The sequence below is a fragment of the Microcaecilia unicolor genome, chromosome 11, assembly GCF_901765095.1.
Source record: "Microcaecilia unicolor chromosome 11, aMicUni1.1, whole genome shotgun sequence".
Taxonomy (NCBI): Eukaryota; Metazoa; Chordata; class Amphibia; order Gymnophiona; family Siphonopidae; genus Microcaecilia; species Microcaecilia unicolor.
Window position 1 is genome coordinate 50,754,080 of NC_044041.1, and position 26,709 is coordinate 50,780,788.

Consider the following 26,709-nt stretch of genomic DNA (forward strand, 5'->3'; position numbering starts at 1 on the left):
GGTGTCTTTTGATAGTGTAAACTCTCCAGTGCCGCAAGAATTCGCCGCATGTTGCGGGCTACCGACCTATCTCTGACAAAACCCACCTGGGCCTCATCTATCAGCTTTGGCAGTACTCTTGCCAACCTGTTTGATAGAATTTTTGCTAACAGCTTTGTTTCATAGGGGAGCAGGGAAATAGGCCTGTACGAACTAGCCTGAAGAGGGTCTCGGCCCGGCTTTAACAGCACTACTATTTGAACCTTCCTCAGCGTATCTGGTAATGCCCCACACTTAACATGTTGATTGAACACCACCGTTAGACAAGGTACAATTTCTGCTGCAAGAAGCTTATAAAATTCCGATGTTAGCCCATCCACTCCCAGAGACTTATGTAAGGGGCTGGCTCGTATACACCAATTCACCTCGTCTTCAGTTATTTCCTTATTAAGCTCCTCTCGCTGTTTATCCGTAACTTTGGGGAGTTGTTGGCCAGACAGATACCACTCCGCCTCGAGACCCTGGTCTTCTGGCGGAGAATACAGTTCCTCATAAAACTGCTTAAATGCCCTATTCACCCCTTCTGGTGTATGCTAAAATCTCCCCTGGTCATCCTTTACTTGTGATACATAACGTGACCCTCCCACCTGTTTCACCAGCCGTGCCAGCAATTTCCCTTGCTTATTGGCGTGTTTATATAACTGAAATCGATAATACTGATTTGATTTTTGATACTTAGCGTGTATTAACTAGTTCAACGAGCTCTGTGCCTCCCAACAACCTTGACTTATTCAAGGCCGTTGGTTTATACCCAAACCTCTGGCGCATCTTCTCTACTAACTTCCCTAACTGAAGCAACTCCGCGTCCCGTGCCTTTTTCTTATGAGAGTAGAAGGATATGATGGAGCCTCTCAACACCGCCTTCGCCTCTTCCCAAAACAGCACCGGATCTTCTTGATAACTTGCTTCATTGAACTCTGTGTAATCCTTCCATTGAGTCTGTATATAATGAGCAAATTGTTCATCATAATACAATTCCCTGGGGAATCTCCACTGTGCTCCCTGACCCCCATCCCTTCCCCAGGATAGGGTCACCCATGTCAACGCATGATCCGACACCTGAGTTGGGCCAATCTCCGTGTGCGAGAGCGTGGCCACACTGTCCGCCGATGCCAGTATATAGTCGATGTGGGATAAAGTGTCATGGGCCCTAGAGAGGTGGGTGTAGTCTCTCTCCCCTGGGTGAAACAACCGCCATGTATCCACCAGATCCAACAGTGCACATATTCGCGGTACAACCCGCTGCAAATTCACTGGTCCCACTCTAGAGGCGCCCGTAATGTCCCATAACTGGTCATATACTGCATTAAAATCCCCTCCCCCCCCCCCCCATAATTATTGGGATCTTTTCAAAAGAATGCACCAGCCTCACCATAGTTTGGAAGAACCGCTTATCATATTGGTTTGGCACGTACACATTAACTAGTAATAAAGGGTGATTATTCACATGTACTTCTAGGAGAACATATCTACCTAGTGGGTCTGTGATCATCCGTTTTTTAACCATATGCAGCCCCTTACGAAATAAGATAATGACCCCCGCCTTTTTATTAGGTGCAGGACTCTCCACATAATCCCCCACCCACCATCTACATAGCTTCTTATGCTCTGCCGCCGTAAGATGCGTCTCCTGCAGCATAACAATATGTGCTTTTGCCTATTTAAGGATTGCAAGATCTTATTCCGTTTTATTGGGGAGGAAATCCCCCCCACATTCCAAGACACTAATTTAACCATATCCTGCAGGCAGTGGTTTAAATGCTCGTTCACTTTTGAGATATCGGGAGCAGTGCCCCAGCCTACACCCCTCCCGTCTATCTTCCACAAAACCAGATCTGCTCTCCCTTCTCCCTCCCCTTCTTACATGTTGCATTTGGAGGCATCCCCCCCTTCCCCCCCCCCCCAATCCCCCCTCTATACCTACTCCCCGTCCTTTGAGTTCTCTAAAAGAACTCATCACGTATTGGTGTCCCCACCAAAAGACTTTTCCCTTAACCCAATTGTAGAGATTAGTCAGTTACAAACATAGGTGTCTCCCCCCTCTCTCCAAGATATATTCACTCGTTACTCACACATTCAGTGTATCAGACTGGCCTTCCCTACATTCATGCTACCTCAACATCCTCTCCTCATACTCACAATTATACTCCCCATTCAGCCACCAAAATTGACCTTACATTTCCTGTCCTGCTGATCGTTTCTTTTCCAGTCCTTCCCCCAAAGTCCTTCATACCCTGCCTTTGCTAGCTCTGCAGGAGGGAAAGTCAGGTGTTCGGTTCTGGAGTCAGTCCTTGCACAAAATCTTTAGCTGTCTCCGCTGTATCAAAGTACTTTTCTGCTCCATCATGATAGATCCGCAGCTTTGCAGGGTACATCAAGGCGAACCGGAGCTTTTTCTGATGCAGCATCGTGCACACTGGCGCGAATGCCTTCCGTGCTGCAGCCACACGTGCCGAGTAATCATGAAAACAGAGCACTCGTTGCTCTTCATAACGAAGTTCCCCTCCGGCTCTTATCGCTTGTAGAATCGCCTGCTTATGACCGTAGTGTAGTATTTTTGTGATCACTGCACGTGGTCTCGTGGCTCCGGATCTTTTCGGCCCCAGCCTATGGGCCCTTTCAATCCTCAGCGGCCCTGGCAAATTATTAAGTTTCAGCGTTTTCGGGAGCCAGTTCTCCAACAGCCCTCCTAACTCCGCTTCTTTCAGATGTTCTGGAAAACCTATCAGATGCAGGTTATTACGTCTGGATCTGTTCTCCAGGTCATCCAATTTATTTTCTAACTCCACCACACGTTTCTGCAGGGCTTCCGCCGGTTGGTCAGATTCTAGCACGCCGTCTTCTAAGTCACTGAGCCTCTGCTGCAGATTATCAAGATCAAGATGAAATCCATCCAGGCGTTCGTGCGCCGATTCAGCGCGGTCGAAAATTGCCTGCAATTTCTTGTCGAGAGCCGCCTCCACCGCCGCAGTGACCTCCACGGTTATTTCCGCTGTCCACACCGAGCATACGCTCGAACTTGGTGATTGTTGCCCAGCCGCCATCTTGGGCTCTGCTGTTTTAGGCTTTTCTCTCTCCTTCCGTGGCGCTTTTGCAGTCATTTCGACCTCTCGCTCCTCGGACGTTCCGTCAGCTGCAAGCTCGAACTCTGCAATGCTTTCTGCTTGCACAGAGAGCACCCTTGTTTCCCTTTTTGGGTCGATTAAAGCGTTTGATGAGGGGGAATGGCAGGAGCTCCGCTCGGACGCGTCTTCATTCCTGCATCACACCACGTGACCTCCCAGATTTCTTTTTTTATCTGTAAACTCCAGACACAGAGCACAGTGAACAAGTGCAACAGTAGCAGGGTCCTTTCCTGTCAGAGTTTTTTTTTTTTTTTTTTTTTTGGTAATGTTAGCAGAAAGCAGTGTGCTGATGGTGACTGGCAGCGACCAGCAGACAGTGGCGATGCCTGTCATAACACAAGAGCAACCGGATAACTTCAGTGGAGAGGAGCTGCAGGACCGGCCTGTGCATAGTTCTCCTAGGGGGAGAGTAGACCCCTTGTGGGCAGAGGCCCGTGAGTTGACAGGGCCAGATGCCACACCAGCTGAGTTCCGGCAGATCTACATGCTAGAGTGACAGCGGCTAGACCAGTTTCAGCAACATGAACAGTACTACTACTACTATTTAGCATTTCTATAGCGCTACAAGGCGTACGCAGCGCTGCACAAACATAGAAGAAAGACAGTCCCTGCTCAAAGAGCTTACAATCTAATAGACAAAAAAATAAATAAAGTAAGCAAATCAAATCAATTAATGTGAACGGGAAGGAAGAGAGGAGGGTAGGTGGAGGCGAGTGGTTACGAGTCAAAAGCAATGTTAAAGAGGTGGGCTTTCAGTTTAGATTTAAAGGTGGCCAAGGATGGGGCAAGACGTAGGGGCTCAGGAAGTTTATTCCAGGCGTAGGGTGCAACAAGACAGAAGGCGCGAAGTAACAGTAACAGTGGTGTGAAGAGCGTGAATTCCAGCAGCATCGAGAGGAGTGGGAATTCCAGCTGCAGAAACTGGAGATGGAAATGGCTCATATCCAAAGCTCTCGCCCAATCCCTACACCAAGGTCAGAATCAGGATCCACAACCCAGATCAGGCCCAACTTGTTTTTGCAGCTTGATACCTGAGGTGACACTGATGGATATCTAATTGCCTTTGAAAAAATTTGCTGCCTCAGTGAGATTCCTCAGAATGTCTGGGTGTGCTATCTGGGAGGAAAGCTCACTGATAGAACACTTGAGGTGTTCCAAGGACTGTCCATGGAGAGTTGCTCCCAGTTTGAGAATGTGCGCAAAGCTTTGTTAAACAGTTACGCCATTACCCCTGAGACCTACAGACTAAAGTTCCAGACTTTGCAAAAGGGGATGGATGATACTCACAGTGAGTTTGTGTGATTCAGCTGAGATACCATGGTGGCTCAGTGCAGCTGAAGTTAAAATCCTGGAGGACTGCCAAAACCTGATGGTCCTGGAGCAGTTTCTTCAGCATTAATCATCCAGAAGTGAGGTAATATGTTCAAGATCACCAACCCCATACTGCAGAGAAAGTGGCTGAATTGGCTGACATCTTTATGGCTAGTGGTCCCTGGTTGGCAAAGGGAAGCCATTCTTATCCGCAGCAGCTGAGATATAAGAGCAGCCAGGCCCTAAGCCAAATAACCCTGCAGCGTCAGAGACTGCCAGAAAACCCTCCAGTGTTCCCCCAAAACCTAAAGAGTTTAGGCATGAACATCCTTGTTTCCAGTGTGGGTGCACAGGACACTTCAAAGCGGATTGCCCAGATAATCCCAAGCCTGCACTAAAGAGCATTCCAGTTCATGCACAAAGGCTGGCAGCTTTCGTGGGTGGCTCCAGTTCCATGAAGGAGGCCCATGCAGTTGCTGCAGCACAAAACGTTACTGGCCATTCATCAAACAAGGAAGCAGAACCCCAGTAACTGTGAATCAGACCCAGTTAGTTGGGCTTGTGGATACTGGCTCTAGCATGACTTTGTTACGAAAAGAGCTAGTTCCGGAAGATCCTATTCTTCCAGGGCACACTTTGGAGGCAGTTCTAGCCAATAGATCCAGGAAGACTGTACCCATTTCTCGAGTATTCCTGGATTGGGGTTTGATTCCTGCTGCCGCCTAATGATCAGCAGTTGGTTGAGATCCTGGGGAATTGGGTTCAATTCTTTCTGCAGCTCCACGTGACCCTTGACAAGTGACTTAGCCCTCTATTGCCCCAGGTACAATATAATACTAGATTGTGAGCCCATCTGGGACAGTACCAGTACCTGAAATATTGTAAAACGCTTAGGTGTAGGCGATATATAAATACTGTAATAAATATTATTCAATTGGGGTTCTTCATTCTACACCAAATTTGTCAGTATTTGGACATCAATGATCTCTGGGGCTGTAAGGGATACCTATCTTATTACAGGTATTACAAAATTGTTTTTCTGAGAAGAAAGAATCAAGCAGTTTCCAGTTCCATTTTGCATTTAGTTTAAGATCAATTGTTTAACCTTTAGGTATCTTAATTCTCAAGAACCTTCTTATTTATTGTTTTTTTTTTTTTATTACGTTTTTATGTTTCTGTATACATTGATGTTCATCACAGCAATTATTGCTTTCTACCCCAAATCATCTGAACATTAGATTGGTAACTACATGAAAAATGTATTTCTTTTCATCTGTACCAGACTGGTCCAGGACAAATGGTTATGTCCATCTACCAGTGGATGGAGACAGAGAAAATAGTTCTAAGTGAACTGCCCTTAAGGGTATCGTGCAGCCTGAAATGTTCAGTATTTTATTTTGTCTCCAAACGAATGGTAGATGATCAGTGCAGCTCTTGCTTGATGTACCTCCTAACACGAGCAGGGGGTGTTTGCTGTCTGAATTTACTCTGATTTTACTCTGTTTGGAACTTTTTGGAGCTTGGATGACACTTGGTGGGCTGGATCCCTCATCCCCAGCCTGGGTGTGATACCTGATGGTGCCAGGTCCCTCCCCCCCACCCCACCCCCCAGCTATCATGTATTCTGGTGAGTCAGCTAAACAGAATAAGCTCAGGATGTCTCTTTCCGTATTATTTGCTCTTTGGCACTGCAAGTATGCTGTTTTCTTTTTTCTCACTATCTCTGGCTGTGGTAAGTGAACTCTTGTGGTTACTGGGGAGGCCTTTAGGCCTCAATCTGGTCGGCTTCTTCAGTACTGGTGGGATTCTCTGTTTGAGAGATTTTTCTTTATTCTCAGTGCTACATTCCCAGGGGGAGGGGTTGTTTTTCCGCCTTTCCTGTGTGGGAATGCACTATAGGACTCCTTCTCAGAATCAGTGGTTCAGGTGGGTGGCCTGGTTTTGCTGTTCCTGTGCTTTCTCTAATGGTAGCGTGGCTTGGCCGTTGGGTACATTTGTGTCTCGGATTCCTTCTGATGCGCAGGCATTTTCCTTCTGTGGTTCACCGTGGGCTTCCTCCTCTCCCTTTTGTCCACTCTGTTTCCTGTGTTAACCGATGTGTTCTCCGGGCTGGATGTGGGTTTGATTAAAAAAAAAAAAATTGCCCTTCATCTGGTGCTTCTGCTATCGGGGGCACATTGGGTCTTTTGCGCTGGTCCTGCTGTCTTCAGGCTTCTTCAAGTGGCTGGACTTTCTTGGTGGTTTTTCTGTGCCGGCGGTGCTCTCATCTGTGCACTGGTGGGGCCGTTCAGGGCTTGCTCTGGACAAGGGCATTTCAGGGTGCCAGTTGGGATTGAAGCGCTGGTGCATTGCTCCTTGGTTTTGGGGTTTTTTTTTTTGCGGAGGCTTGCACATTTCATTTTCGTTTGCTTGGGATTCATTGAATACCTTTTTCTCTGCTGTGTGCTGCCGGTCCTCTGGTCCGCAACAGTGCGGGAGGAGGAGGGGGGGGGGGGCTTTCCCATTTCTTGAAGCTCAGGGACTCTTGCCCCCTCTCCCTTTTGTCTGCTCTGTTTCTTGTGATAAACAATATGTTCTCCGTGCTGGATGTGGGTTTGATTAAAAAACAAACAAAAAACTCATTTGCCCTTCGTCTGGTGCTTCTGCTATCAGGGGTGCATTGGGTCTTTTGTACTGGTCCTGCTGATTCAGGCATCTTCAAGTGGCTGGGCTTTTCTTGCAGTTTTTCTTTGCTGGCGGTGCTCTCATCTGTGCACTGGTTGGGCTGCTCAGGGCTTGCTCTGGCAAATGGTCCGCAACAGTGCAGGAGGAGAGGGGGGCTTTCCCATTTCTTGAGGCTTAGGGACTTACCCCCCCCCCCCTTTGTTCTGCTGTAGATTCCCCATCCGAGTGGGGAGCATTTTTTTTCTGGATCCATATTTTTTGACCCTTGTTGGCAGCGGCCTTTTGTGGTTTTGGATTCAGCTGATACTTTCTGGCATGACGCCATCGCTCCTGTTCTCCCTCTGGGACTTTGGTGCGTGTAGTCGTTTTTCCACAGTACCCCAGTGCTCCTGCTTCCCTGGACCATTTCTTGCTGTTGCACCAGGTGGTTTGGACACTGCTTATAGCCCTTCTTTTGGGCTGGGCCTACAGGCCACTTAGGGGCTTCTGTTTTGGGCTTACTGCCATTCTGCTTTATTTTGAGCCCCTAGTGGCATGTCACCTATTTCACTCAGCACACAGTCCTTGGGGATGGTTTCCATTTCCCTGGGGCACCTCCTTGGGGGAGGGGAGGAAGGGTTGCTTTATGTCAGCCCGGTGAACTTCTAGGCTGCTGGAGATCTGGACAGTCTGGTTAGACCGTCAGTAGTGTAAATAGATACTTCCATGTGAGTGCCTTTTTGATTGCCCTTTGTCTCAGTCTTCATGCCAAGAGCCCTCAGAAACCATTTTCATAGCTCAGCTTATTTCCAAGCTCCTATCTTTTTCAGTGGTGGGACACGTCCTCCCTCTGGGAGACAGCTTCCTTCAGTAGGGCGGCATATCTCCATTTATGCCTGTGAGGGGCAGCTCCTTCATTGGCTCCATGGATCCTTCATTGCGTAGCACCTCTGTTAACACCTAGCACTACGGGGTTCTGTGTATGGGTTACACCTCTTTCCCTTGTTGTAGGGTACAGCATGAGCTCTTCCTTTTCCACTTGTGCTCTGTTGCTGCATTGAGGGTGGATCCTGCTTATCTCATTGGAAGTACAGTGCAGGTCCTTCTCTGGAGTTAGCACATGACTCAGCCTCTGCATGTGGTGCACAGCTCGTTCTATGACTGTGCAGCTAGACTCTGGCTGTGGCCAAGAAGCATGCGTCTGTCTCGAAGCGTAGTGTACGGCTCCATCTCTAGACGTAAACCACAGCTCTGTCTCTGGGTATGGTGCTCAGCTCCGTCTCTGCACGTAGAGCACTGCTCAGTCTCTGGCCGTAGAGTTCTGTGGACGACTTACAGCCATCTGCATATTCTCACAGCCTTCTCCGGGGTGATTCCCTGCTCCACCCTGATCCATCGAGGGCCTTCTTTCCAGGTGCCTAGCAACCCTTACCAGCTGCCTTCTAGGTGCTGTGGAAGACTTGCAGTCCATCTGCACATCCTCACAGCCTTCTCCGGGGTGACTCCCAGGTACACTCTGATCCACTTAGGGCCTTCGTCCAGGTGCCTAGCGTTTCCACCGGCTTCCTTCCAGGTGCTGTGGAGGACTTGCAGCCCATCTGCATATCTGCATAGCCTTCTCTGGGGTGAATCCCCAGGTCCACCCCGATCCATCGAGGGCCTTCACTCCAGGTGCCACGCGCCAAAACATTTTCTCTATACACTTTGTATTTTCTCTCTGCTATTTCTTATGGCTCCAGTACAATTTCTCGTCTTGGTACTATCCCTTCCCAAGCTCTTTTCTCCATCTGATACCACTGTATACTGCAGGAACACATTGCCCACCTTCTGCTTTCATCATCTCATCATCTCATCATCCCATTTGTTTTCTCCCTTCTCAACTATCAACCTTCAACATTTCCTTCCTTTCATTCAACCATCTCCATTCTGTCTAAGTCCATCTCGCCTTCGTTGCTGTCATAATGCCTCTCCTCCTGTTCTCTGTACTCTCTTGCTCCTTCTGCTCTCCACTGGGAATATCAATCCCAATCCTGGTCCTCCAAATCAGCTGTCATCCTAGTCATGCAGGTCACACCATGTTATCTCCAATCTAATTTCTATTCCTCTCCTTTTCCCTTCTTTGCCTTTCTCATTTGCTCTGTGGAATGCTTGCTTTGGCTGCAACACTTTCCTACATCCACGACACCTTTATCTCTTGTACTCTCCCATCTGCTTGCCCAAACGGAGACTTGGCTTTGCCCTGAAGACTGTGCTTCAGGTGCGGCCCTGTGTCATGAAGGTTACCTTTTCTCCCATACTCCTTACCCAGTTGGCCGTGGAAGTGGTGTCACTCTCACCCGCTTGTAGATTTCAACCTCTTCTTCCACCTCAGTCTCGCTGCTTTTCTTCCTTCAAAGTCCTCTCCATCTGTCTATTCACTCCTCTACCTCTTCGAGTAGCCATCATTTATTGACCCCTTGATAAGGCTCTTCCATTCTCACTGACTTTGACTCCTGGCTTTCCTTCTTTCTTGTACGTTCATCTTCTTCCCTCATTCTTGGGGATTTTAACATTTATGCTAATGATCCCTCTGACTCTTATGCTTCTCAGTTTCTCACTTTAATATCCTCTTTTAGTCCAACTGTGCTCCACTACCCCTACTCACCAGAATGGCCACTCTTTTGATCTTCTCCAACTGCTCACTTTCCAGTTTCTGCATCTCAGCTTGTCCCCTCTCTGACCATCATCTGATAACTGTCACACTTGAACACTCTCCCCCAAGTCCCATCCAATCTCAACCAATATATTTAGGAATCTTCAGGCTATTGACCCTTCTACTCTGTCCTCCAGTGTTTCAAACCTTTTCTCAACCAGTGTGTTATCCAAGTCAGGCATGAGGCTGTCTCTTCCTATAATACCATTCTCTCCTCTGCTGTAAATACTCTTGCCCCTCCCATTCCCCGTTCTGTAAGGCGTACCAAAACCCAGCCTTTTGCTGACCTCTAGAATCTGCTACCTATATTCCTGTGCTCGATCTGCCCAACGCCTTTGGCAGAAATCCTGTGCCCATGCTGACTTCATATATTTCAAATTCTTGCTGATCTCCTTCCAATCTTCTCTTTCACTTGCCAATCACTACTACATCCAGTTGACAAACTTTCTTGTCTCAAACCCTCGACGTCTCGTTGCCACACTGAACTCTCTCCTCTAAGTGCCTTCACCTCCAACTCCCCCTTCACTTTCTCCCCAGACTCTGGCTGAGTATTTTCATGATAGTTTCACAAAATTAAACTTGGATTCTCAACCAATTCACCTCCACCTCTCCTTCCCTCATTCCATTCTCTCAACCCTCCTTCAACCGCTGCCTCCTTTTCTTCCTTTTCTGAAATCACTGAAGAGGAAACCACACCTTTTTTTTCCTCCTTGAAACTAGGTACGTGTTCCTCGGATCCTTGTCCCACCCATCTACTTAGCACTATCTCTCCTACTGTCATCCCTTCTATCTGTCATATCTTCCGTCTTTCATTTTCCACTGTGACTGTTCCTGATGCTTTCAAACATGCCGTAGTTACACCACTCCTCAAGAAACCTTCATTGGACCCCACCTGTCCTTCCAACTATTGCCCCATCTCCCTCCTTTACCTACCCAAGATACTTGAACATGCTATTCACCGCCGTTGTCTTGACTTTCTTTCAACTCAAGCTATTCTTGATCCACTTCAGTCTAGCTTTTGCCCTCTTCATTCAACTGAAACAGCGTTTGCTAAAGTCTCTAATGACCTGTTCTTAACCAGATCCAAAGGTCTCTAGTCATCCTTCTGATCTATCTGCTGAATTTGACACTGTTGATCACCACCTACTCCTTGATGTGCTGTTCTCACTTGGATTTCATGGCTCTCTTTCCTGGTTTTATTCTTATCTCTCTCATTGCACTTTTAGTGTATACTCTGATGGATCCTCATCCACTTCTAGCCCACTATCAGTTGGTGTACCTCAGAGCTCTGTCTTGGGACATCTTCTTTTCTCCATCTATAGTTCTTCCCTTGGTGCCATGATTTCATGGTTTTCAGTATTACCTTTATGCTGATGACTCCCAGATCTACCTTTCCACACCAGAAATTTCAGCAGGAATCCAGACCCAAATATCAGCCTGTCTGACATTGCTGTCTGGATGTCTCGCTGCTGTCTGAAACTAAACATGACCAAGACTGAGCTGCTTATCTTTCCCCCTAAACCAACCTCTCCTCTTCCCCCATTCTCTGTCTCTGTCACTCTCATCCTCCCTGTCTCATCAGCTCGTAACCTTGGGGCAATCTTTCTTCTCTCTCTCTTTCTGCACGTATTCAACAGACAGCTAAAATCTGTCATTTCTTTCTCTGTAATATCACCAAAATTCATCCTTTACTTTCTGAGCGTACTACCAAAATTCTTATCCACACTCTTATCACCTGTTGCTTAGATAATTGCAATTTGCTACTCATAGGTCTCCCACTAAGCCATCTCTCTGCCCTTCAATCTGTTCAAATTCTGCTGCATGACTTGTATTCTGCCAGTGTTGCTATGCTCATATTCTGCTCCTCAAGTCACTTCATTGGCTCCCTATCCGTTTCCGCATATAGTTCAAACTCCTCTTTTTGACTTACAAGTACATTCACTCTGCAGCTCCTCAGTACCTGTCCACTCTTATCTCTCTCTACACTCTTCCTCGGGAACTCTGTTCATTATGTAAATGTCTCCTATTTGTACACTTCTCCTCTACTGCTAACTACAGATTCATTTCCTTTTATCTTGCTGCACCATATGCCTGGAATAGACTTTATGAGCCGGTACGTCAAGCTCCATCCCTGGCCGCTTTCAGACCTAAGATAAAAGCCCACCTTTTTGATTCTGCTTTTAATTCTTAACCAGTGTTCATTTGCTCAGTACCCATGTCTGTTTTATCATTCCCACCCTAATAATTTCCTTATCCCTTATTTGTCCTGTTTGTCTTGATTAGATTGTAAGCTCTGTCGAGCAAGCACTGTCTCTTCATGTTCAAGTGTACAGCGCTGCGTATGTCTAGTAGTGCTATAGAAATAAGTAATAGTAGTAGTAGCTCCATCTCTAGTCAGGGAGCATGGCTCCATCTCTGCACACAGAGCACTGCTGTGTCTCTGGCCGTAGAGTGCTGCTCCCTATCTGGACGTAGAGCACTGTTCCATCTCTGCATATAGCGCATTGCTTCATCTCTGGTCGTGGAACCCAGCTCTGTCTCTGGACGTAGGACGCAGCTCCATCTCCAGGCGTTGAGCACAAAGCTCTCTCTCTCTATCTCTCAGTGTAGTCCCTGGCTTCCCCTTTGGCTGTTTTGCGTGCATCAGCCTCTGGTTGGTGGGGTTTTGTTTCCTTGCTGCCTTTAGTACTTATCTCCTTCTCTTGACGCAGCGCACTGCTTCATTTTCTTTAGGGAAAACGGCCCCGTTTCTGATCATAGTGGCCAGCGCTGCGTCTGTACGTGAAGCACTATCCCGTCTCTGGAAGCGGAGCGCTTGCCTTTCTCTATACGGGGGGTACTTGGGTACCTCTCTGAACATTGGGATCTCCATTCTTGTGCATAGTGTATGTGTATGGCTCCGTCTTTGAATCAGGGGCATGGCTTGGTCTCTGACCATGGAGCATGCCTCCATTTCTGCCCAGAGAGCACAGCTCTGTTTCTAGCTGTAGGACATGGCTTATTTTCCCGAGGTGGACCCCTCTCCTTCTCTGAATCTAGTTCACAGTTAGGGCTTGACATGGAGAACATCAAGCCATATTAGAGGGCATGGCTTGGCTCCTCCTTGGTTTCTCCAGTGTTGTTCCCGGTCTGAAGCTCAGGTGCAGCACCTTCTCTGATGGTTGAACTGGTTCCCTCTCGTGTGGGTGCGTTCAGCGCCATCTCTGACTGCAGGACTTGGCTTGGCCTTCAGCTGTTGAGCTTGATTATACCTCTGGCTAGGATACACGGTTCCATCTCCAGAGGTGGTGTTCGGCGCTGTGTTGAGCTGTGCATCCTGTTACTTCTCTGGTTGGGCACCCCGTTTCATCTATGGCTGGGCGGCCTCGCTTGTTCTCTGCCTGTGGAACACTGCTTCCTCTGTTGGGGAGCTCGGCTCTGCCTCTGGTTGAGAAACTCAGCTCTTTCTCTATTTGCGGGATTCAGCTCCATCTCTGGAGGTGGGTTGCACTTCTGTCTGTTGGTATGGCGTGGCACCTGGGACTGTATGTACAGCATGGCGCCTTCAGTGGGTAGTGCTACTCTTTCTCTTCAGGTTTCACGCGAGGATTGGTCTGATGAGGGTGCACTAGCTTCTGGAGCGCCACTCTGTCTCTGCTGGTATGGTACAGTACTGTATTTGCGCTTCCCCCCTGTGTCCAGGTCTGACTGTCCTTCCATCTTTGGGAGTTTGGTGCACTTCCATCTTTGACTGTTGCTTACACTACACCAGCATCTCTGTTGGTTGACTTTGGTCCTTTTTCTGCAGGTAGTACTCCCCCTGCCCCCCCCCCCCCCCAATCTCTGCATGTTTATAGCCACATTCTCTCTGGTGATAGTCCACCTCTCCATCTTGGAACAAGCAGCTTGTGTCTTTTTGACATGCAGATCATGTCTGCTTCTCCAAATTGGGGGCTTGCTCCTTGCAGCGTGGCTCCTTCTCTGCTTGGAGTCCTTGGCTTCCTTTCTTCATGGGGAGTGCAACTCCTCCTCGACATGGTGGGGGGTCCATCTCCTTCTCGATTTCTGGAGGGCACCTTCTCTTTTCTCATGGGGAGCAGCTCCTCCTGTGCCACTGGAGTTCTTCCATTTCTGTGGCTGGGGAATACCTCCTTCAAAGCCTTTCAGTAGTTGGACTCTGCCTTTCAGTAGTTGGACTCTGCCTTGTTCAGTAGTTGGGAAGTTGGATCCTGATATTTCTCTCTCTCTGAGGACATAGAGCTTCATAGAGGCCCCAGGCTCCCTTTTTTCTTGCCTGTAGAATGGGTCTCTATTGCTTCTGGTGTTCCTGGACCCTTTGCTGGGTGATGAAGCCTCGTTCTTTCCTAGTGAGATGAGGCTTCTTATTTGTCTGCGGGTTGAGGGCTGGCCTTGGTTCCTTCTTACATTTCTTTCGGGATTTCTCTGTGTTTGCTTTGGCAGCTTCCTTGGTTGTTTCGATATGCAGACCTCAGCTTGGGTTGGCATTTGGTCTTTAGGTTGCTTTGTGGGTAAGGTTTGTACCTGCCTTTTTCTTTTTGTTCTGGGTTTCCATTCCTGCCCTCATGAGTTCACTGTTTTGCTACATCCCATTCATCCTGGACTGGTCTGGTATAGATGAAAAGAAAGGGAAAATTAAGTTTCTTACCTGTTAATTGTCTTTCTTTTAGTCTTACTAGACCAGTCCAGGAACCCTCCCTGTCTAGGTTTCCCTTGTATTTTTTCTTAGGGCGGTCTTGTCTGTTTGGTGTCTGGACCTGGTTGACTTGCTTGATGTTTTGCTTCTCCTGACTCTGTGAAATAAGTGTATTTCAGTTGAGTGTAAGCCTCACTCCTGGTGGCGTTGCCCACTGACAGATGAGTATCGATACCGTGGCATTGCGATCTGCTGTAGGACTTATGAGCACCATTGCTTGGCTATTTGACATACTGAACATTCCAGGCTGCATGATTCCTTTAAGAGTGGTTCACTTGGAACTATTTTCTCTGTCTCCATCTGCTGGTAGGTTGACATAACCATTTGTCCTGGACTGGTCTGGTAAGACTAAAGCACTGGTTCCCAAACCTGGTCCTCGAGGCACCTTAGCCAGTCAGGTTTTCTGGATATCCACCATGAATATTCATAAGAGAGATTTGCATGCAGTGGAGACAATGCATGCAAATATCTGTCTCCACTGCATGCAAATCTCTCTTATGAATATTCATGGTGGATATTCTGAAAACTTGACTGGCTGGGGTGCCTCCAGGACCAGGTTTGGGAACCACTGGACTAAAGGAAAGAAAATTAACATGTAAGAAACATAATTTTCCCTTTTTCTTGTTTTGCTCTTAGACTATGGAATAGTTTACCATACTAGATGGATTTTTTTTTAAATTTTTTGCTGTGAAATGTTTTAATTGAATACTTTATATATTTGATTTGTACTTGTTGATGTTAGATATCTGTGTTTTTGATGATTGTTTTATAATGTAAACTCCTTAAGCACGTTTTAGAAGTCAGAGTGGTATATAAAGTTGCCTAAATAAATAGATATGGCTGTGTATGGTTTGATTCCAGACAGTTGGATTGGCAAGAACCCCAGGGATTGGGAGCTGCCTCTTGAAAGATGTTACTTTGCAAAAACGAGACCTTTGTGCTTGTTATGTGAGGCAGATCTGTGACCTCCAATACTTGTCCAGTCTTCTCAGTTTACAGGTTTAAAAAAAAAATCAGTTTTTAAATGTTTTCTCAGCCACTGTACAGTAAAGTAAGATTTGTAGAGCTTTCAGGTGTTGACATTGTTACAATCTTTTCTTTGCCAGGTGGTCAGCTTAAAAAAAAAAAAAATCATACTTTGCATTCTGTTGCAGTGTGTGTCATCACTTGAGTCTCTTTGTTTCCATATTAATTGCCTGTTTTGCTGACGTGCTTTAAAAAAAAATCATGATTCCTCAGCTAAAGAAACCCAAATCCAGATGACAGTTTAATAGATTAATAAATCCCTTTTGCAGAGGGCATTTACTGTTTTTCATTCAGATTCTCAGCTTTGCTGCAGACTAGATGTATCAGTAAGAACATTGTTGATCAAGAATAACAATTGAAGATCCTAAAGACTAGGTTTCAAAATTGCTTTATTGCTGCATTCTGGGCTTTGTCAGTGTGTGTCAGGGCAAGTATTAGGAAACCAGGACGGACTTAAATGATCAAAGTGAGATGGTATTCACTGGGAAACCCAAGAAGTAAGTGAAGCATGCTTCTGATTGTCCAGAGATAAATTTAAAAACAAATTATGGAGGGCAGGGCCCCAGATGGACCTAGTGTGTCTTGATGTTGAATGAAGAACCTTCTGCAATAGGGATTGATAAACATGAGTGTTTTCAGCCTTCAGAGCTGCCAATTAGGAACGAGATAATGCTTGTTATTTTCCAAGTGGTGGTATCTTGTTACAAAACAAGTCTTACTTCAAAATCGGCTTCCTCGGGTGCTGTCTAATTCCCCTCTGGAAAAGAAGACAAAGAACTCGGTGATGTGAAATCAGTCCTTGAGTGTTTCTGTCTCACTTTGCAGGTGGAATGCCACCAACTCCACAAACTGTGCAGCTGACAGGACAGAAACAGAGCCAACAGCAGTATGATCCGTCAAAAGGGCCTCCAGTGCAGAATGCTGCCAGTCTACACACTCCTCCACCTCAGCTGCCTGGGAGGCTGCAGCCCACCAATGTCCCCGTAACTTTGCTCCCAGCAGTGCTGCAGATGACTCAGCAGCAGCCTCAACAAATGGTGGAGTCTCCAGCTCAGCCCCAGCCTCAGATCCAAGTGAAGACCCAGCAGCAAAATCTTCCTGTCCCTACTTCTCCTCAAACCCAGCTCTCGATGCCACTTCAGCAGCCACAGCAGCCAGCTCTCCATGCAGCGGTGCAAGGAAAGATGGAGGTACACAGGCCTCAGATGCAGCCTTCAGCACAGCAACAGGTATTCAGAGCCAGACTGCATGCATGCATTCTGTGCATAAAGTTTTCAGCTTGTGTGTTTGTGTTTGGAAATTAGATCTTACTTGCTTTTCTTGTTCTCTTCCCTTTTTTTCCCATTGTTTGAGTCCTCTGTCCAGCTTACATGTTCTTAACTGTTTTTTTTAATGGATTTAACTGGCTTTTATGGTGTTGTGAGGGTTATGTTGCTTACAATAGATATGAAATAATTTAGCTGTTATTTCTGTTCTGAGTTTGTATTATACAAGCTTTCCAAATTCTTGTTGTATGCCACTCATCGGCTAACATTGTTCATCTTTAGTGATGTTGGCCTGATTGAAATCGAAATTAATTAATTTAAGCTATGATTTTTAAGGTTTGTTTCTCAACTCTTACAAAAAATGCACTATTCTAATTTTATTGTTTTACTCTTTAATTAACTTTTGAAAAATCTGTGATTTGATTTATTATTCCTTTAGAATGTGGCTTTAAGACCTCTTGCAGATGCTGGTAAACCTGCTCAGCGCCCTACATCCAACCCCCAGTCTACCTCAGCAGTGAATCCATCAGGCTCTACTCCTCCTCCTTCCCAACCCTCACCCATGAAGAGATCCTCCCCTGTGACGAGCAAATCGCTGTCCCCTATTTCATCCAAATCAGCAGCAGGCGTGGCAGCCCCAAAAGCACAGAGTCCAGTGCAGAGTGCAACTTTATTACCTCAAGAATGTGCCCAGAACAAACTGACTGAGCAGGTAAAACACAAGACTAAGGGTCAAATATTACTGAAAAGACATCTGGAACATAGGTTCTCAGTGAGAACTTCAAACAAGTCTACTTTTGAGGATATCTAAGTGTGTATTGATGAGACACAATTGGATGAATTAGTTGATTTGTTTGTGGACCTTAAGGACTAATGTTGAGAACCCTTATTCTAGAACCAAGGATCATGAGAATGTGAAGGGTTTACTACACTTTTTTTTTTCCAGTTGTTTATTTTGGGTTTTTCCAACATTTTACAAGAAAAGAAAAACACGCATTGTTTCCATTTGAACAGAATACAGTGGAATCTCAAAACATCGACTTTTATCCAAAGAAACATAGCCTTGTCTACTGATATCACTGTCCCCTACCCCCTCCCTCTATACCCCTCCCTACCCACCCTCCTGCGAGAAGCTAGTCATTCTAAATTGAGGACCATTTGTTATACAAATCCCATATTCTCTGGTATTGGGCTATTTGCCCTTTCCGTATGGCTGTAAGTTTTGACATCAGCTGGATAGTGTTTAGCTTTGCAAAGACAACCTGCAGTCCTGGTAGCAATGGTTTTTTCCATGCTGCCGCTAATATCATTTTACTTGCCACGAACACCTGAGTGGCAAATTGATGGATGACCTGCTTGACTCCAGGTGGTCTAAAGTGCAAAAGACAGCAGTCCATTTTCATGGGATATTCAACAGCTGTCACTGTGTGCAGAAATTTCAAGATTTCAGTCCAGTAGCTCTGTGCATGTTTACAAGTCCACCAGATTTGGAACATATCACCCATCTCGCCACACTGTCGCCAACAAAGGGCTGATCCAAACTTATACATCTTTACCAAGCGACTTGGGGTACAGTACCAATAATATAGAATCTTATGCCCGTTTTCCACCATTGCACTTGAAACTGATACCCTCAGCAGAGATTTAAAAGCCCAAGCCCATTGTGAAAATTCGTATTGAACCCCTAGTGCTACCTCCCATTTCTGTAAGTAGTAATCTATGGGGTTTTGAGATGATAGAAGAGCTTTATAAATTCTAGATATACCTCCCCGTCCTCCTCCTCCTCCTCGGTTTAGCCCCTTTTCCAATAGTGTTTCTGTCAGGCCAAGCTCTCCCTCTGCTCGTCGTTTGATAAAATCTTGTACTTGATAGTATTGAAAGGCCTGCAGAGGGGAGAGCCCATGTTCCCGACCCAAATCTTGGAAAGAGGCAATCTTTCCCTCCTCACACATCTGGCCCAACTCGCACAAGCCCATGACCTCCCTTTCGTGATAAGCAGAATCTAATAGACCAGGCCCAAACTGGGGAGCAAATCGTAGAAACGTGCCTAAAATATGTACGCCCTGGAAAGAATTTTTCTCTAAGCTTACTCCAGACAGTTAAGGGCCACTTGAGTAAAGGTAGACTGTCCCTGACAATCTCTACCAGCTTTTGTTTTGGGAGCCAAGGTATTGCTCTAAGCGGGAATGGGGCCATCCATCTCTGTTCCATACGAACCCATGCTTTCCCTGAGTCTTGCATCCAAATTGCTAAAATCCTTAGATGGGCTGCTTGATAATAAGCTCGAAAGGAAGGGACCCCCATTCCTCCTTTGTCTCTTGATTGGTACATCACCTCCGTTCGCACTCGGGGCGGCCTTTTTCTCCATATGAATAAAAATATCTTCCTCTGCAGGCCTCGCAAAAATTCATTGGGCAGAGAGATTGGTAGCGCCATGGAAAGGTTCAGTAACTTTGGAAGGATTATAATTTTTGCAGCACTAATCCTCCCCATCCTGGACATTGTCAAGCCCTCCCATCTATCTAGTTCCCCAAACAGGGCTTGTACTTTACTTGGGAAGTTGCTTTTAAAAATCTCTTCCAGTCTGCATGGTATGTTAACCCCCATGTACCGAATATATTTGGTTGCCCATCTATAAGAGAACTGGGACTTCAGCTGTTCTATTTGTCTCTTGGGTATATTCACATCTAACGCCTCTGATTTATCAAAATTGATTTTGAAACCTGATACTGCTCCATATGTTTGTATCACCTCCCCCACTGTGGGAAGGATTTCAAGGGATCCTTCAGCGTTAGCAAGATATCATCATCAAAAAGAAGAATTTTTGTCTCCATTCCTCCCCACCTTGGGTCCCCAATCTCAGGTGTTCTAATTTTAATTGCTAGGGGTTCCATTACTAATGCAAAGAGTAGTGGGAACAAAGCACAGCCCTGCCTAGTGCCTCTATGCAGCAAAAATGGCTGAGATAGAGATCCATTGACCCACACTGAGGCTGCAGGGATCTTGTAAATTAAATGTAACCACTCTGCATACCTTCCCTGAACGCCGACCCTCTCCAACACAGCAAAAAGAAACGGCCAGCTAACCCAGTCGAAAGCCTTCTCAGCGTCCAGGGACAGGATACACAGTGGGGTGCCAGTTGCCTGCGCACTTTGAATCATTTGCAAAGCTCTTCTTATATTGTCAAAGGTCTGGCGATCTTGTACAAAGCCAGCCTGATCTTCTTGAATAAGTAGGGGAAGGTAACACTGTTATAGTCAACTCCTAATAATGAGATGGGCCTATAAGAGCTACAGACTTGTGGATCCTTACCGGGTTTAGGTATAATGGTTATAGTCACCAAGTTCCAGGTCGGTGGAAGCCCAGTCCCTGCATCAAGTGAATTAAAGACCCTTAATAGGAGTGGGGCCAACAACTTTCCAAAGATGTTATAGAATTTATTGGTATAACCCTCAGGTCCCGGAGCTTTGTTAGGGGATAATCCTTTGATTGACTGCTCTATCTCCTCTTGTTGGACCTGACAATGCCTGTTCTGCACCCCTGGGGAGCTCGATGTCTTCTAGGTATTTTGTTATATCCTCTTGGTTATGGGTGGTCTCTGGGGTGTACAGCCTTTCATAATACCCCCTAAAGGGTGCTTCCAGGTATTCGGAGTCAGATTGCAATTTCCCCTCCTCGTCCCGAAGTCCCCCGATCCCATTCCTATTTATGTGTTGGTTGAGCCTATGTGCTAGTAGCCGACTAATCTTGTTACCAAATTCAAAGTTAGCGTGGCACGCCCTCTCCAGTTTTTCTGAAAGGTCTGCTAGCTTGAGATCTTGTAATTTAACACGCAGCCCCTGGGCCTGGGCCTGTAGATCAGGTGCTAATAGATTGCTTCCCTGATGCAGCGTCTGCTCAGTTTCTGCCAATTGTTTACGCAGCTCTTTTTCCTTAGCTGAGCGCGTTTTCCAGACTTGTGATCTTAGGGCTATTAGGTGACCCCGCGTTACTGCCTTGAGACCCTCCCATAGGGTGATTGGAGAGACCTCCCCATTATCGTTAAAAGAAATATATTCTTTGATATGCTGTTCCAAGCTAGATTGGCTGGATCTGCTAACAATGCATCGTCTAGACGCCAGGTACGTGTTACCCTACTTGGGTGCAGGCTACGTAGCTGCAGTACCACCGGTGAGTGGTCTGACCATGTGCGAGGTAGTATCTGGTGAGCCCCAATCAAGCCCAAAAGTGAAGCATCTCCCAACCACATGTCTATTCCATCCCTGGCCGCCTTCAAATCCGGGCTAAAGGCCTACCTGTTTGATGCTGCTTTTGACTCCTAACTTGTCACTTGCTCGTAACCTTTATCTTGTCTTCCTCTCTTCAATAGTCCCTTTCCCTATGTGTCCTTCTGTCTGTCCTACCCTTATCCTTATTGGTCCTGTCTGTCATGATTTAGATTGTAAGGTCTTTTGAGCAGGGACTGTCTTTTCTTCATGTTCAATTGTGAAGCGCTGCGTACGACTGGTAGCGCTATAGAAATGATTTATAGTAGTAGTACCCTGTTCCCCCGAAAGTAAGACATCCCCCGAAAATGAGACCTAGTAGAGGTTTTCCTGAATTGGTAGATATAAGGCCTCCCCTGAAAGTAAGACCTAGCAAATTTTTGTTTGAAAGCAGGGCCGCCGACAGCCAGACAAGGCCACCCCCGGGCCGCCCCCCCCCCCCAATCCGAGGTCGCCGGGCCCCCCCTCCACCCACCCTCCGTCGCTCCCGGAACTAACCTTAAACGCCTCCTTTCACCTTCGCAGCAAGCAGCAGCAGGGCAGACCTCTCCTTCCTTCCGTGCCCTGCCCTCGCGGACGTTACGTCAGGTGAGGGCAGGTCACGGAAGGAAGGAGTGGCCTACCCTGCTGCTGCTTGCTGCGAAGGTGAAGGGAGGCGTTTAAGGTTAGTTCCGGGAGCGACGGAGGGCAGGCGGGCCAACCCCGATCCAACCCCGACGTTTCCCTGAAAAATAAGACAGCCCATGAAAATAAGACCTAGTGCATTTTTGGGGGCAAAAATTAATATAAGACAGTGTCTTATTTTCGGGGAAACACGGTAGTAGTACTGATGAAAAGTATGTGTAGCTGCGCAAGGTGGGGTTATCTCTGCGCCATAAGTCTATCAATTGCCAATGTGTTATGAATTCCTGTAGCTTGCGTCTATCTTGTCTTGAGTAGCTTATATTGGGCGATGAATTATCTAGCTGCGGGTGCATGGTAAGGTTGAATTCTCCGAGGACAAGCAGGCTGCTTGTTCTCACTGATGGGTGACGTCCTCGGCAGCCCCTCCAATCGGAATCTTCCTAGCAAAGTCCTTTGCTAGCTCTCGCGCGCCCGCGCGCACCGCGCATGCGCGGCCGTCTTCCCGCCCGAAACCGGCTCGAGCCGGCCAGTCTTCTTTCGTCCGCACTCGGTACGGCTGTGTTTTTTGCCGTGGTAAGCCCCGGAGAGTCGACCTCGCGCGTCCGTTATTTAATCGACGTGTTTTTTCTTCGGAAAAGTTGCTTTTCGTTCGGAAAGTGCTCCGGAAACCCTCTTGGGTTTCGTTGCCCCTTCCCGTATTTCCAGTTTTTGCCCCGGTAAGTTTTCTTTCGTTGTCGGGGTAGGCCTCTTTTCGGCCTCGGTCGAGATTTTTCTCCCTTGAAGTTTTGGTGCTCCAAATTCGTCATTTCGGATTTTGACTTCGCCGGCGTGATTTTTCCGCCCATGACATCGAAGCCTTCCAGCGGCTTCAAGAAGTGCACCCAGTGCGCCCGGGTAATCTCGCTCACTGATAGGCACTCTTCGTGTCTTCAGTGTCTGGGGGCCGAGCACCGTCCCCAGAACTGTAGTCTGTGTTCCCTCTTACAAAGGCGGACTCAAGTAGCGAGATTGGCCCAGTGGAACGTTTTGTTCTCGGGCTCTTCGTCGGCATCGGCACCGGGGTCATCGTGTGCATCGACGTCATCAGCGTCCAGACCTTCTTCCTTGGCTGCCAGTGCATCGAGGCATCGGCCCTCTGCATCGGCGCCGAGACATCGGATAGCTGCATCGACGTCGGTGGTACCGGGACCTCGTCTCCTGATGTCGTCGGACGGTGGTGCATCGAGTGGAGTGCAGGTGAGGGCTGTCCATTCCCCTACTGGTGGCGGTGAGCCCTCGGGTGGGTCTCCTCCTACCCTGAGGGCTCCTGCGGTACAGCCCCCCCGAGACCGACCTCCTTCGGCCTCGGCCCCGAGGAAGCGACGGCTGGATTCTACGTCCTCCTCGTCGGTGCCGGGGAGCTCCGGTGACATGCTTCGGAAGAAGTCGAAGAAGCATCGACACCGGTCCCCTCCCCGCGTCGGCACCGAGAGCTCTGGGTCGCCGAGGGAGTCGGCACCCAGCAGGCATCGGCACCGAGAGGACCGCTCACCCTCTGTTCAGGAGGTGTCGATGCGCTCCACTCTGGACAGCCCGGAACAGCCTCCACGCCCGGAACAGGTTCTGACGTCGACGCCTGCGTCGACCTCCATGCCTTTCTCTGCAGCCGCTCTGAACGAGAGCCTCCGGGCCGTTCTCCCAGAGATTCTGGGAGAGCTGTTGCGCCCTACCCCTCCGGTACCGGCGGTGCTTGCGCCTCCGGTACCGTCGAGCGTGGCGCCGGCTGGCCCATCGCCCGGGGTGAGGTCCCCGACGTCGGTACCGCGTGCGGTGCCGACTGCGGCCACCTCCCAGGAGGGCTCCCCGACTACGTCGGCGGAGGGAGCTTCGCCGATGCGGGCGAGGGAGTCTACCTCTCGACGCCCCCATCGTGGACGTGGCTCCACGGAGTCGAGCCGGGCACGGTTGCAGACGCAGGTCCGTGAACTTGTGTCTGACACCGAGGGTGAGGCCTCGTGGGAAGAAGAAGAAGACCCCAGATATTTCTCTGACGAGGAGTCTGAGGGTCTACCTTCCGATCCCACTCCCTCTCCTGAAAGACAGCTTTCTCCTCCCGAGAGTCTGTCTTTTGCTTCCTTTGTCCGGGAGATGTCTACGGCCATCCCCTTCCCGGTGGTTGTGGAGGACGAGCCCAGGGCTGAAATGTTTGAGCTCCTGGACTATCCTTCTCCACCTAAGGAAGCGTCCACTGTTCCCCTGCACCATGTCCTCAAAAAGACATTGCTGGCGAACTGGACCAAGCCTTTAACTAATCCCCACATCCCCAAGAAGATCGAGTCCCAGTACCGGATCCATGGGGACCCAGAGCTGATGCGCACTCAGTTGCCTCACGACTCTGGAGTTGTGGATCTGGCCCTAAAGAAGGCTAAGAGTTCTAGGGAGCATGCTTCGGCGCCCCCGGGCAAAGACTCTAGAACCTTAGACTCCTTTGGGAGGAAGGCCTACCATTCCTCTATGCTCGTGGCCAAAATTCAGTCTTACCAGCTCTACACGAGCATACACATGCGGAATAATGTGCGACAGTTGGCGGGCTTGGTTGATGCTCTTCCCCCTGAGCAAGCCAAGCCTTTTCAGGAGGTGGTCAGGCAGCTGAAGGCGTGCAGAAAATTCCTGGCCAGAGGAGTTTATGACACTTTTGATGTTGCGTCCAGGGCCGCTGCTCAAGGTGTGGTGATGCGCAGGCTCTCATGGCTGCGTGCCGCCGACCTGGAGAATAGAGTCCAGCAGCGGATTGCGGACTCGCCTTGCCGTGCGGACAACATTTTTGGAGAAAAAGTCGAGCAGGTTTTAGAGTCTCTCCACCAGCGGGACACCGCATTCGACAAGTTCTCCCGCCGGCAGCCTTCAGCTTCTACCTCTACAGGTAGACGATTTTTCGGGGGAAGGAAGACTGTTCCCTATACTTCTGGTAAGCGTAGGTACAATCCTCCTTCCCGACAGCCTGCGGCCCAGGCTAAGCCCCAGCGCGCTCGCTCTCGTCAGCAGCGTGCGCCTCAGCAAGGCCCCGCGGCTCCCCAGCAAAAGCAAGGGGCGAGCTTTTGACTGGCTCCAGCAGAGCATAGCCGACATTCAAGTGTCAGTGTCGGGCGACCTGCCAGTCGGGGGGAGGTTGAAAGCTTTTCACCAAAGGTGGCCTCTCATAACCTCCGATCAGTGGGTTCTGCAAATAGTCCGGCTCGGATACACCCTCAATTTGGCCTCCAAACCTCCAAATTGTCCACCGGGAGCTCAGTCTTACAGCTTCCAGCACAAGCAGGTACTTGCAGAGGAACTCTCCGCCCTTCTCAGCGCCAATGCGGTCGAGCCCGTGCCATCCGGGCAGGAAGGGCTGGGATTCTATTCCAGGTACTTCCTTGTGGAAAAGAAAACGGGGATGCGTCCCATCCTAGACCTAAGGGCCCTGAACAAATATCTCGTAAAAGAAAAGTTCAGGATGCTTTCCCTGGGCACCCTTCTCCCCATGATTCAGCAAAACGATTGGCTATGCTCTCTGGACTTAAAGGATGCCTACACACACATCCCGATACTGCCAGCTCACAGACAGTATCTGCGATTTCAGTTGGGCACACGCCACTTCCAGTACTGTGTGCTACCCTTTGGGCTCGCCTCTGCGCCCAGGGTGTTCACAAAGTGCCTAGCTGTAGTAGCAGCAGCACTTCGCAGGCTGGGAGTACATGTGTTCCCATATTTCGACGATTGGCTGGTGAAGAACACATCCGAGGCAGGAGCCCTGCAGTCCATGCAGATGACTATTCGCCTCCTGGAGCTACTGGGGTTTGTGATAAATTACCCAAAGTCCCATCTTCTCCCAGTACAGAAACTCGAATTCATAGGAGCTCTGCTGGATTCTCGGGCGGCTCGCGCCTATCTCCCAGAGACGAGGGCCAACAACTTGTTGTCCCTCGTCTCGCGGGTGCGTGCGTCCCAGCAGATCACAGCTCGGCAGATGTTGAGATTGCTGGGCCACATGGCCTCCACAGTCCATGTGACTCCCATGGCCCGTCTTCACATGAGATCTGCTCAATGGACCCTAGCCTCCCAGTGGTTTCAGGCTGCTGGGGGTCTAGAAGACGTGATCCACCTGTCCACGAGTTTTCTCGAATCCCTGTATTGGTGGACAATCTGGTCCAATTTGACTCTGGGACGCCCTTTCCAAATTCCTCAGCCACAAAAAGTGCTGACAACGGATGCGTCTCTCCTGGGATGGGGAGCTCATGTCGATGGGCTTCACACCCAAGGAAGCTGGTCCCTCCAGGAACGTGGTCTGCAGATCAATCTCCTGGAGTTGCGAGCGATCTGGAACGCTCTGAAGGCTTTCAGAGATCGGCTGTCCCACCAAATTATCCAAATTCAGACAGACAACCAGGTTGCCATGTATTACGTCAACAAGCAGGGGGGCACCGGATCTCGCCCCCTGTGTCAGGAAGCCGTCAGCATGTGGCTCTGGGCTCGCCGTCTCGGCATGGTGCTCCAAGCCACATATCTGGCAGGCGTAAACAACAGTCTGGCCGACAGACTGAGCAGGATTATGCAACCTCACGAGTGGTCGCTCAACTCCAGAGTGGTGCGCCAGATCTTCCAAGCGTGGGGCACCCCCTTGGTGGATCTCTTCGCATCTCGAGTGAACCACAAAGTCCCTCAGTTCTGTTCCAGGCTTCAGGCCCCCGGCAGACTGGCATCGGTTGCCTTCCTCCTGGATTGGGGGGAAGGCCTGCTGTATGCTTATCCTCCCATTCCCCTGGTGGGGAAGACTTTGTTGAAACTCAAACAAGACCGAGGCACCATGATTCTGATTGCTCCTTTTTGGCCGCGTCAGATCTGGTTCCCTCTTCTTCTGGAGTTATCCTCCGAAGAACCATGGAGATTGGAGTGTTTTCCGACCCTCATCACGCAGAACGAAGGGGCTCTTCTGCATCCCAGCCTCCGGTCCCTGGCTCTCACGGCCTGGATGTTGAGAGCGTAGACTTTGCCTCTTTGGGTCTGTCAG

The 26,709-nt window shown here is 48.6% G+C and overlaps 1 protein-coding gene across 3 annotated transcripts in view; it reads left to right on the forward strand.

Moving 5' to 3' along the window:
• The window catches only part of EP400 (E1A binding protein p400), a 401,921-nt gene that overhangs the window by 61,214 nt on the left and 313,998 nt on the right, over positions 1 to 26,709 (forward strand). For all 3 annotated transcript variants that reach the window (XM_030219806.1, XM_030219807.1, XM_030219808.1), the window contains exons 6-7: positions 16,355 to 16,758; positions 17,234 to 17,506. In XM_030219806.1, coding sequence (XP_030075666.1) covers positions 16,355 to 16,758; positions 17,234 to 17,506 — 677 coding nt within the window. The remainder of the gene's footprint in view (positions 1 to 16,354; positions 16,759 to 17,233; positions 17,507 to 26,709) is intronic.